Below are 12,284 nucleotides of genomic sequence, written 5' to 3' on the forward strand. Positions count from 1 at the left end.
AATAGCGGATGTTGTTCAGTCTCATGGTGGTGTCTTCATGGACAGTTCGTACCCCTCCTCCCCTGTTACGGGCCCCCACTGCCGGGGCCTGCGCAGGGCCAGTGAGGTCAGCATTGCCAGCCAGGTTTCAGGAATGGCAGACAGTTACACTGCCACCAACATAGCCAACAGTAAGTGTTCTCGTTACCACAAGTATCTCTCTCTCAACTCCTCTTTCAGTCAATCTCTTCTCTCTCCTTAGTTCGACCCCCTCTTTTCTTTTCTGTCCTGTTCTATCTTCCTCTTCCTACTCCACCGCACTCCTTCAATCTCCTCTCAATCTTTTCTCTCTCGCTCATTCTAACCGTCCTTACTCAGACTGCACACATCACTCAGTGCACCGGATCCCGAGCGGCTCTGTAGGGACCCAGTTGTGCCTGCATTCACGGAATAACCACATAGTTACCTGCTAGCTAGCGCCAACACATTATAACACCTGTGATGGATTGCACTGCTCTAAGCCCCTTCATCATAGAGGGAGCAAACAGTGGACGTTGTCCATTGATCAAATACAATGTGCCAGAAGATTATAACTCTACTACTAAAGAAACCAAAGCTCACCTCCTTTCACTTCGTGTCTGTCTTACTCTGACCCATTGTTTGAATATAAATGCAAAGGCTGCGTTCTGCATTTATTTAATGTTTGCCATGCATGTAGAGACCCGTTTAGCTGAATCATTCCTGCATTGTTCGCTCCCTGTCGCACTGTCTGCCTAGGTGACCAAGCTTCTGTTGTTTGATGTAAAGATTTTCTCCCAAAGTAGTGGATATGTCCTATATAAGGCCTAATAACACCTACAGAAGTATCACATGGCTTTAAAAACATTTACTAACCATGTACTCAGTTGGGAAGTTGCAATAGTGCGTTGATGAGATCATTTCTAGTTCATGGTTATTGGAAGAAATGCCATGGAAAACGTTTTTCACTGTTCAGGAATACAACAAAACTAAGAGTTCAAAAAAAGTATGAAAATGGGTTTTGTTGAATAAATAATTAGAACCTTTTTTTTCAGTTCATCTGAAGACCAATCAGACACTCAATTGAATATTTTGTTTTGAAGACATTTTCAGGTTGTGAATGCAGCTCGTAGCAAAAGTACTTCACATGTATGTTTTGTAAACTGGAATTAACTGCATTATACAGTATGACACCAATTTCCTTTGTCATTATCCATCAATCATTTTCACCTGGTTTCTTTCTTTTTGTTTTGTTTCCCATAGCACAACCATGTCAAATTAACCAAACCAAAAAACTCAGCCTTTTGTCCCAAATCGCCCTGACATCACAAACCAAATTCTCCCTGAGAAGCACCCCTAAATCCCATAGAAAAGAAAGGACTGATCCAGTCCGAGGATCTACTGACACAGACAACGAGCCACAACCAGACCCAGAGGCAGACCCAGACGCTAACAGAGGTGTAAGCCCCTGTGGCTCTGGTCAGTTAGAGAGACACCTGTCAGCTGGCCTGGATTATACCATATATGACCTGGTCTCCCTGGACTCCCAGGCAGAGGTGGATCAAGGTATTCTTCTAAGGGAATGGACCCTATCAACTCTGTACCAAAGCCAGGCTGAGGCTACTACTGACTCCTATCCTCCTCCTCTTTAAATCCTCATTTATTGTGCAATCAATCTCTTTTCAATATGCTTCTTGGCTGCTCTAGACATCTCCCAGCTTGACTCACTCTCCCTCTCTGTTTCTATGATGAACTCTGCTCTGAAAGGACTGACCCCAACCCTCTTCCCTGGTGGAATATGTATATTGTATACAATAGTCCCAACAAACTTTACACTTTAAAAGTGTAACATACCCATCATCCAAATGATATAGCGGGAAGGCTACTGGCCCAATTTACCAGTCTCTGCCTCACAGTTAACACCATTGAACATAGGTGAGTTCATGAGAAGTCCACCACCAACAAAATGGAAGATATGTTTACAAAACCATCACACCATTTTACCACTGCCATGTGGTGGAGCCCTATGGACACTGTAACAGATAAGGTTCAACAGATATTTTTGTCCCGGCCTGTTCTGGAGGCAAACATGAATTGATCAGTGACAGTCCCAGTGTGAATCCACTTAGTTAAGTTTTATTTGGTGTCTTTTTAATCCCATCTTCCCGTTTCTTCATGTTTCATATACTAATACAAATAACTATGCTGCTTTAACATTGACTCATGTTTCTTGTACTAACTTTAACAATATAATTATTGCATAAACATTATCTTCCCTCCTGTATTTGTTTCAAAGCTTTGTCAGCTGGGAGTAACACTCTTCAACTCCTGTCTTACTTCCCTTCTAGCTGAGGAACTGCTGTGGACTATCTGGGCTTTGATAGTGGTTTATGAATGAATGCAGTCTTCCTTCAAACGGTTAATGTTTTTACCTTTCCAGGGGTGTGTATTGGGATGTTTTTGCCCCTCTGCCCCCATGCCACCCCACGCTTACCCATGTACCCCCTCTCACCGTGCAGTCGCAGCCCGTTGGTGGGGAACCAAGCGTATGGACTTTGCCTTGTACTGCCCTGATGCCCTGACAGCCTTCCCCACGGTGGCACTACCGCACCTCTTCCATGCATCCTACTGGGAGTCCACGGATGTAGTGTCCTTCCTGCTGCGACAGGTAAACTCGCCCCCCAAACATCCATGGCCTGTGCTTCTCGCCCCCTTTACACTAGTCTAGGCATGATGAGTAGGTATGGGGTCATCTATATGTTTCTTTTAGGTGATGAGGCATGAAAACTCCAGCATACTGGAGCTGGATGGTAAGGAGGTGTCAGAGTTCACTCCATCCAAACCTCGGGAGAAGTGGCTCAGGAAGAGAACCCACGTCAAGATCAGGGTACGGTCTGGTCCAATCAGAACAGTGTTGACCACTTGAAGAGATTCATTCTATAGGCTAACATTGTAATTGTCTCAATCTATTCATGAGTGTGTGTCTTTGACAGAATGTGACAGCCAATCACCGTGTGAACGATGCAGTGTTCACAGAAGATGGGCAGCAGGTTGTGACTGGCCGCTTCATGTACGGACCTCTTGACATGGTCACATTGACAGGGGAGAAGGTGGGCCCTCTCTCTGAGCAATCATTATTTTTATTTATCATTACAACAAAGAAAACAGTATGTGTGTAACACAAAGGCCTATATACAAATATGTATATACCTCCCATCTTATGTACTAATTCCTCCATCCATGAGTCATATCTGTATTTGTTTTCAATCCAACACACAGCACATGTATGTGCAAATCCTATGTGTTTGTGTTCATAGTTGTTGTATATCTCTTTGTTTACAGGTGGACATCCACATCATGACCCAGCCCCCATCTGGAGACTGGGTGTACTTTGACACGGAGCTGACCAACAGCAGCGGCCGCGTGTACTTCATCATCCCAGAGAGCAAACGGCTGGGGGTTGGTGTCTATCCGGTCAAACTGGTGGTCAGGTGAGACTGGGGGTTGGTGTTTATCCGGTCAAACTGGTGGTCAGATGAGACTGGGGGTTGGTGTCTATCCGGTCAAACTGGTGGTCAGGTGAGACTGGGGGTTGGTGTCTATCCGGTCAAACTGGTGGTCAGGTGAGACTGGGGGTTGGTGTCTATCCGGTCAAACTGGTGGTCAGGTGAGACTGGGGGTTGGTGTCTATCCGGTCAAACTGGTGGTCAGGTGAGACTGGGGGTTGGTGTCTATCCGGTCAAACTGGTGGTCAGGTGAGACTGGGGGTTGGTGTCTATCCGGTCAAACTGGTGGTCAGGTGAGACTGGGGGTTGGTGTCTATCCGGTCAAACTGGAGGTCAGGTGAGACTGGGGGTTGGTGTCTATCCGGTCAAACTGGAGGTCAGGTGAGACTGGGGGTTGGTGTCTATCTGGTCAAACTGGAGGTCAGGTGAGACTGGCATCTATGGCACGTTCTTCTATGACCTCTTTCAGCCAATCCAGTCCTGAGGCCTGATACGTGGTGACCTCGCTTTTACATTTCTCTAATATATTTTTTTATTCTGTTTCTTAATTTCTTTCCATTTGTAACAGTCTCTCCTCCTCCATCATGAAATGATTTTGTGTCCCATCACTGCCAGGGGGGACCACACATTTGCAGACAGCTACCTGACAGTGCTTCCCCGTGGGACAGAGTTTGTGGTGTTCAGTATAGACGGCTCATTTGCTGCCAGTGTGTCCATCATGGGGAGCGACCCCAAAGTGCGCGCCGGAGCAGTCGACGTGGTCAGGTAATATGCACCTGGCATCATCACTTGGTGGATAGTCATAACCACCAAAATGATTGATCTCTGTTTTTGTTTCTATAGTTGTATTGCACTCTCTCCACTCTTTCTTATACTATTGGATTTCTTTCCAGGCACTGGCAGGACCTGGGCTATCTGATCGTCTATGTGACAGGGCGTCCAGACATGCAGAAGCAGAGAGTGGTGGCCTGGCTGTCTCAACATAACTTTCCCCATGGCATCGTCTCCTTCTGTGACGGCCTGGTCCACGACCCACTCAGACACAAGGCCAACTTCCTCAAGTCACTCATGGAGGTCAGGATGGGAGTGGGGGTTGGGTGGTGGGTTTCTGGAGGGGATTGAAGGTGGGTTCAAAAGTAGTTGAGGGCTAAGGGGAATTGTGCAAAATGCATGATGGGGGACAATGAAGGGAGAAGAGATGATTGAGGAGATGGGGCAAACAAAAAGATAATGAGAGATTTTCAAGAAAATAAGTTGTCTTGGTCAGAATTTATAGATGACATGTAATTTTCTGGTTCCACAGGCTCACATGAAGATCTTTGCTGGCTACGGTTCTACCAAAGACATTTCTGTCTACACCTCCATCGGCCTCTCTCCCTCCCAGATCTACATCATTGGCCGACCCTCCAAGAAGATGCAAGCTCAGTGCCAGGTACGATACACATGCACTTCTGACATTTTGAGTTTAGTCCTAGCCCTGAAGTTTACTATATGCAGCACGCCATTACATTTTATGACTGTCTCTTTCCCCTGCCTGTCCCAACAGTTCATTACTGAGGGCTATGCGACCCACCTCTCTCAGCTGGAGTACAACCAGCGCTCCCGGCCACCAAAGACCAGCAGTGCCCGCATGGTCCTACGGAAAGGCAGCTTTGGTCTGGGTGCAAAAAGCGACTTTCTGCGGAAGCGCAACCACCTGCTGCGCACCATTTCCGCCCAGCCGGCCCCCAGCTCGTCCACCGGCAGCGGCCACAGCAGACCAGAGCGCACACAGAGCCAGTCAGACAGCCACAGCCACAGCCAGCACGGCCCGGGACCAGCCCAGCGCAGCATGAGCATGGCAGCAGGCTGCTGGGGCCGCAGTGGCAGCACAAAGCTGGAACCTGGGATTTTCAACCCAAAGTAGGGTTGGAGAGGTAGATAAGAGAGGAAGGATAAGGAGAGTGTGTAAAGTTAGAGAAGAGGATGAAAATGAGAAAGGAGGGAAAGGCTGCAAAATAATAAAATAAATTAAAATTGAGATGACAAGTAATTTCAAGATGGGAGTATTGCTTAAAGTAGGCTTTCAAGGCTCTATATATAGACAGGAAGTAGAATGAGAGAATACAGCATTGAAAACCTTAGGTGCTACGAACCAGTCTTTGTAAAGCGACACCATCTGAATCAACAAAAATATACGGTCAGAGGCTCTTTTTACTTCAGACAGTGATACAATGGAGAAAAGCCTTTTAAGAAGCATCTTATTTAAGCAAGGAACATGCATGCACAACACACAAACCATTGGCCAACAATAGCAAAAGTTGCTAAAGAAAAAGTTGCATATTGTTTTAGTGTTTATTTATCAATGTCTGTAATACCATATACATACATACATAGTGTGTGTCCTGGACTGGGGCTTCAGAGTGGAGCTGGTTCCATTCTCTGGTAATTCAGCGCCCCCATGCTGCAGGTTTGGGTTAAGTCCTGATAGATCAATGTTCCCCATCTTCCACCCTGGGCTATACAGGTGTGTTTTATCCTCCTTGCACCATGGCAGTCTACAGTCTCCCAGAACCACACAAATACAGCCAATATAGAATCATGGCATTTCTTCAGATACTGCAATACTTCCAGGTTTGTGTACCAATTGCTCTTTGGTTACAGTTGAGAACCCAATTATTGTCTGTGCTATCATACAGAATGTTACATTAGCTATAGGCCACTGCAATCATTACCTACACAACAGGTATATTTATAGATATCACTTTCAGGGCAAACTTGTATTACTGTAAGGTGATGTGCCAAAGTAGGCCGTATGAAATTGTATACTATATGTGAAGGGATAAGCTGAATCCAAGATGTCCTTTGAGACAGGCTGAAACTGCTCTGTGGTCCTCGTTTGGGATGATTGATTGTATAGTTGAAGATGATCAAGGCTTGTCTATAATATTGTTTGTTGAGCTGGGGTCAGGTCTACCAAGGGGCCATTATCTAGTATCCTCTTCACACGGAGGAGATTCACAATCAGGATACACTTTTTAATTATTTTTTGATAGATATAAATGTATATATACTTTTTTTGTGAACTTAAGTGTTTTAGTTCTGTTAACTACATAGTGTTTCATTTTCTAGGTTGTTTTCTCAAGCAATCATTCGCAGCAGCCAATACACAGCAGAGGTATTTGCCTTGCACAGTATTGTATTTCTACCAGATTGACTGATACATTAATACAAGTCTTGTGATTTGCATTATCTGCTATTATTACAGTGCATTCGGAAACTATTCAGACCCCTTGACTTTTGCCACATTTTGTTAATCTAAAATGGATCAATCTACACACACCATAATGACAAAGTGAAAACAGGTTTTTAGAAATGTTTGCAAATGTAAAAAATGTAAAGGACATAAGTATTCAGACCCTTTGCTGTCAGCTCAGGTGCATCCTTTTTCCATTGCTTATCCTTGAGATGTTTCTACAACTTGATTGGAGCCCACCTGTAAATTCAATTGATTGGACATGATTTGGAAAGGCACATATATAAGTTCCCACAGTGCAACGGAAGCCAGTAAAAAAGCACAGGACAGCCTGTTTGTAGTTTGACAAAAGGCACCTAAAGGACTCTTAGACCATGATAAACAAGATTCCCTGGTCTGATGAAACCAATATTGAACTCTTTGGCCTGAATGCCAAAGGTCACATCTGGAGGAATCCTGGCACCATCCCTACGGTGAAGCATGGTGGTGGCAGCATCATGCTGTGGAGATGTTTTTCAGCGGCAGGGACTGGGAGACTAGTCAGGATCGAGAGAAAGCTGAACGGAGCAAAGTACAGAGAGATCCTTGATGAAAACCTGCTCCAGAGCGCTCAGGACCTCAGATTCGGGTGAAGGTTAACCTTCCAACAGGAGAGACCTGAAGATAGCTGTGCAGCAACGCTCCCCATCCAACCTGACAGAGCTTGAGAGGATCTGCAGAGAAGAATGGGAGAAACTCCCCAAATACAGGTGTGCCAAGCGTGTAGTGCCATACCCAAGAAGACTCGAGGCTGTAATCACTGCCAAAGGTGCTTTAACAAAGTACTGAGTAAAGGGTCTGAATACTTGTAAAACATTTACATTTTATATTTGTTTTTTTTATTTGCACACAACCTGTTTTTCCTTTGTCATTACGGAATATGTGTGTAGATTGATGACGGGAAAACAACCATTGAATCAATTTGAGAAAAAGGCTGTAACGTAACAATGTGTAAAAAGTCAAGGGGTCTGAATACTTTCCGAAAGCACAGTACCATGTATTTAGAAAATATGAAATACAATCACTTCCTAAGCTGTAAATAAGGCACTGAATGATTATGCACATAGACAATACTATTTAGGTTCAATTGGAAGTCATTTGTTGAAGCCTCCGATGAACAGTTTGTAGATAATGTAAAGAATATGCTTTGGAAAGTAGGAACACAGAGTTCAGATTTGTTCAATAATGTTGATTAATAATTTAAGATGATTGACCGTCAGTTTATCATTCAAATGATTTGTACTACCTTGTTTCAAACCTGTGTAGAACTATAACAGTAATCGACCAATGAGAATTGAAATGTTAGTGAAAAGGTTCAATATTACCCACACGCATGCCACAGCAGCAGATCCACCATAGAGAAAGAATTCCACAATGCATCGACAATCAGTTAAGCAGGCACATGCAGAAGTAGAGAAACAGAATGTCTTGGTGCCGTGTGATTTGAGACATACGGGTATAAACATGATCATAGAAAATTGTTTCGACAAATGGCATCTTGGTTGAACTGTTATTACATTGCTTATGTGATCCTGGGAAAATAAGGAAGACTGTGTGAGGGATATATGGGGAGGGAGGACCATCATGGTGAAGTGGGGTCGTCTCAATCTAAACAGATTGCTCTGGTAGGGAATGAATGAGGCACCAGACTGTCTATAGCCCTATTTAAACTGCTGTATTTACACAGGCAGACTCATTCTGATCTTTTGGACAATTAAGGGAAATAGAGCTGATCTAATTGGTCAAAAGACCAAATTGTAAAAAAGATCAGAAGTGGGCTGCCTGTGCGAACACAGCCAACCTGGCACTAACGTTCACACTTTGTCCTGATCTTGTTCACATTCTGATTGTCATCAGACCTTCCTGATCACCTCCGTAGGTAATTAAGCACACATTGTGTCTGAATATCAATCAAGGGTAAACAGATCTGGATGGTCAAATCATCGTAATAACGGCCTCAAATTATTGACAGGTATCACGGTTGATTTATGGCATCAGTAATTGTCTTAAAATAAATAAATAAATATTTTTGAAAGAATAGCAGTCAAATATTTTGCATACTGGGAGGCACCTGCTAATCTGTTCACAATGCGAACACAGTGGCAGGATGAGGCACTTTGGCTGCGTTTAGACAGGCAGCCCAATTCAACAACAACAAAAAATACACTAATTAGTCTTTTGACCAATGACATCAGATCGTTTTCTTATGTGATTGGTCAAAAGACCAATTAGATGAAAAAATATCAGAATTGGGCTGCCTGTGTAAATGCAGCCATTGATGGGATTCAATTATTTGGCCAGGTTTACCCCCAGTGGGAGGAGTTTGCAGTCTGCTCAAAACAGAAGTGATGTAGCCTAGGCTAGATAAGGCACGTGAAGTAATGAGTAGGATTCTGTGTTTTTGCATGCAAAAGTGATTGCTTTGTGAATGTGATTGCCTTCCCAATGAAAACTAGTTTGAAAAGTTTAACATATATTTTAGGAAAAAGAGCTGTATGTTTCTGGATGATACAGCATGCTTCCTTGTTGAAAACATGGCCGAGCTGCGCAGATTACTGTTCAATTTTTAGAAGGGCGCTCCTCCCTCATCGCTTTTGCCCGTTCACGAGCCATAGACCAGTGCACCGAAGCTCAGGTTAACAGAACTCCCTCATTGTAATACAATATCTAGAAGCGACAAACCTTGATCAGATAGTGATTGGATCATATTGATCAAATCATAAAACTTGCATGTTAGCACAAGGTTTGAACGAGGCTATTGTGAACCCAATGTTCTAGAATCCTTAGATAACCACCAATTAATCTCATACATATATGAGATCATGCTATTCCTGTTCAATTTCCGACTATAGGCACATTCCAGGGGGACTCTGAAAGCATTGCCCCAAATACACAAACATGCAACAGGCATGGTAAATATGCAGTCAGTTGAGCTGGAGGGGCTTGTGTGGTAAAGGAATGCAGTTTTAACTGATACTGCATTATGCTTCAAGTCTCTGTTCATATGATATGGTTACCTTTTCTTTAAGTAGCACATAACTCTAAGGGCAACCCACATGGATTTCTCTGTAGATAACACTGAGTCCTTCTGTGCATCCTGACAGTGAAATTGGATAAGACAGTTTAGCACATCCAGCTAAAAGAAAACATGCACCCTTCTAACAATTATTACATGGCTGCTCTTTAAAGCATCATCCTGCTCCAGAGATACTGTATCAGTCAACTGGACATTGCACAGATCTACCTTTACATTCTCCAGGTGTCAATCATCAGTTAAACTCAAGACACCTCTACACAAAAACAATCCCCATAGTTATCCTACTGGCAAATCCAGATATTACCACAGGCCTTACAGTACATTTCCCTTTTTGCCTTAAATTTGCTGTTTCCCTGTTATGACTCATGCCTCTGGAATAATCCTCCAGTAGAATTTGCTGTATGGTCACTGAAAATGACCATTATTTACCAATGAGACGTTGGTATGACTTTTATGTCTGGTTGGTTGTATCGACAGGGAAATAGTATAAATGTACATAGGAATATATTACAAATAAAACTACTTGCACCCGTATCATATCAAGCCTCCACTCTGCACTTAAAAAATGTTTCATCTCACGCTTATTGAAATGGCAATGCTGACTGAATTTGATCCCATCAAAATGACCTTACCTGGCTGTAAAAATGTCCCAATATCTTGGCTATATACAGTATCAACATACTTTGTATTACTCTGAAGTTTTAGACAGTTATTTTACCCATTCTTTGTGTTTCCATGTACAGTGTATAAAGTAAGTATGAAGAACAGAAATGAAATGTGTGTTCTTGTCTCAACATTCTTTTAATGACAGGTGTAAGACTGAAATAGTAAATATCTGATGCACACAGCAATGGTCAAGGATAATTATCCCCCCCAAAAAGACTATTATACTGAGCAAAAATATAAACGCAACATGCACTAATTTCTAAGATTTTAATGAGTTATAGTTCATAAACTCAGCAAAAAAAGATACGTCCTCTCACTGTCAACTGTGTTTATTTTAATCAAACTTAACATTTGTATGAACATAATATTCAACAACTGAGACATAAACTGAACAAGTTCCACAGATGTGACGAACAGAAATTTAATAACGTGTCCCTGAACAAAGGGGGGGTCGAAATCAAAAGTAACAGTCAGTATCTGGTGTGGCCACCAGCTGCATTAAGTACTGCAGTGCATCTCCTCATGGATTGCACCTGATTTGCCAGTTATTGCTGTGAGATGTTACCCCACTCTTCCACCAAGGCACCTGCAAGTTCCCGGACATTTCTGGGGGGAATGACCCTAGCCCTCTCCCTACGATCCAACAGGTCCCAGACGTGAAAAACACTTTTTGCCAGTCCTGTCTGGTCCAACGACGGTGGGTTTGTGCCCATAGGCGATGTCGTTGCTGGTGATGTCTGGTGAGGACCTGCCTTACAACAGGAATACAAGCCCTCAGTCCAGCCTCTCTAAGCCAATTGCGGACAGTCTGAGCACTGATGGAGGGATTGTGCGTTCCTGGTGTAACTCGGGCAGTTGTTGTTGCCATCCTGTACCTGTGTGATGGTGTGATGTTCCGATGTACCGATCCTGTGCAGGTGTTGTTACACGTGGTCTGCCACTGCGAGGACGATCAGCTGTCCGTCCTGTCTCCCTGTAGCACTGTCTTAGGTGTCTCACATTACGGACATTGCAATTTATTGCCCTGGTCACATCTGCAGTCCTCATGCCTCCTTGCAGCATGCCTAAGGCACATTCACGCAGATGAGCAGGAACCCTGGGCATCTTTCTTTTGGTGTTTTTCAGAGTCAGTAGAAAGGCTTCATTAGTGTCCTATGTATTCATAACTGTGACCTTAATTGCCTACCGTCTTTAAGCTGTTAGTGTCTTAACGACCTTTCTACAGGTGCATGTTCATTAATTGTTTATGGTTCATTGAACAAGCATGGGAAACAGTGTTTAAACCCTTTACAATGAAGATCTGTGAAGTTATTTGGATTTTTACAAATTATCTTTGAAAGACAGGGTCCTGAAAAGGGGCCGTTTCTTTTTTTTTGCTGAGTTTATTCGTAAATCAGTCAATTGAAATAAATTCTTTAGACTCTAATCTATGGATTTCACATAATTGGCCAGGGGCCCAGGTGTGGATGGGCCTGGCTTCCCAGTGGGTGGGCCTATGAATCAGAATGAGTTTTTCCCCACAAAAGTGGCTTTATTACTGACGATCCCATAGGTTAAGAAGCCGGATGTGGAGGTCCTGGGCTGGCATGGTTACATGTGTTCTGCGGTTGTGAGGCTGGTTGGACATACTGCCAAATTATCTAAAATGACATTGGAGGCGGCTTATGGTAGAGAAATTAACATTCAATTATCTGGCAACCGTTTGTGGACATTCCTGCAGTCAGCAGGCCAATTGCATGCTCCCTCAACTTGAGACATCTGTAGCATTGTGTTGTGTGACAAAACTGTACATTTTAGAGTGGCC

General features: G+C 43.4%; 1 protein-coding gene across 13 annotated transcripts in view; it reads left to right on the plus strand.

The window, feature by feature from the left end:
• LOC110525702 (membrane-associated phosphatidylinositol transfer protein 2) overlaps nucleotides 1-10,585 on the plus strand; it is an 85,664-nt gene extending 75,079 nt beyond the window's left edge. For 6 of the 13 annotated variants that reach the window (XM_036979807.2, XM_036979808.2, XM_090237547.1 and 3 more), the window contains 9 exons: nucleotides 6-170; nucleotides 2,517-2,665; nucleotides 2,768-2,884; nucleotides 2,991-3,107; nucleotides 3,340-3,488; nucleotides 4,119-4,268; nucleotides 4,397-4,577; nucleotides 4,807-4,935; nucleotides 5,050-10,585. In XM_036979807.2, coding sequence (XP_036835702.1) covers nucleotides 6-170; nucleotides 2,517-2,665; nucleotides 2,768-2,884; nucleotides 2,991-3,107; nucleotides 3,340-3,488; nucleotides 4,119-4,268; nucleotides 4,397-4,577; nucleotides 4,807-4,935; nucleotides 5,050-5,409 — 1,517 coding nt within the window. In that variant the 3' untranslated portion in view covers nucleotides 5,410-10,585. Of the gene's footprint in view, nucleotides 1-5; nucleotides 171-1,260; nucleotides 1,564-2,516; nucleotides 2,666-2,767; nucleotides 2,885-2,990; nucleotides 3,108-3,339; nucleotides 3,489-4,118; nucleotides 4,269-4,396; nucleotides 4,578-4,806; nucleotides 4,936-5,049 lie in introns of all 13 variants that reach the window. The other 7 variants (XM_036979803.2, XM_036979805.2, XM_036979804.2 and 4 more) reach the window with 2 other exon arrangements.
• The last annotated feature ends 1,699 nt before the right edge of the window (nucleotides 10,586-12,284 follow it).

The sequence above is a fragment of the Oncorhynchus mykiss genome, chromosome 6 (assembly GCF_057628025.1).
Source record: "Oncorhynchus mykiss isolate SJ-2025 chromosome 6, ASM5762802v1, whole genome shotgun sequence".
In the NCBI taxonomy this organism is placed as follows: domain Eukaryota; kingdom Metazoa; phylum Chordata; class Actinopteri; order Salmoniformes; family Salmonidae; genus Oncorhynchus; species Oncorhynchus mykiss.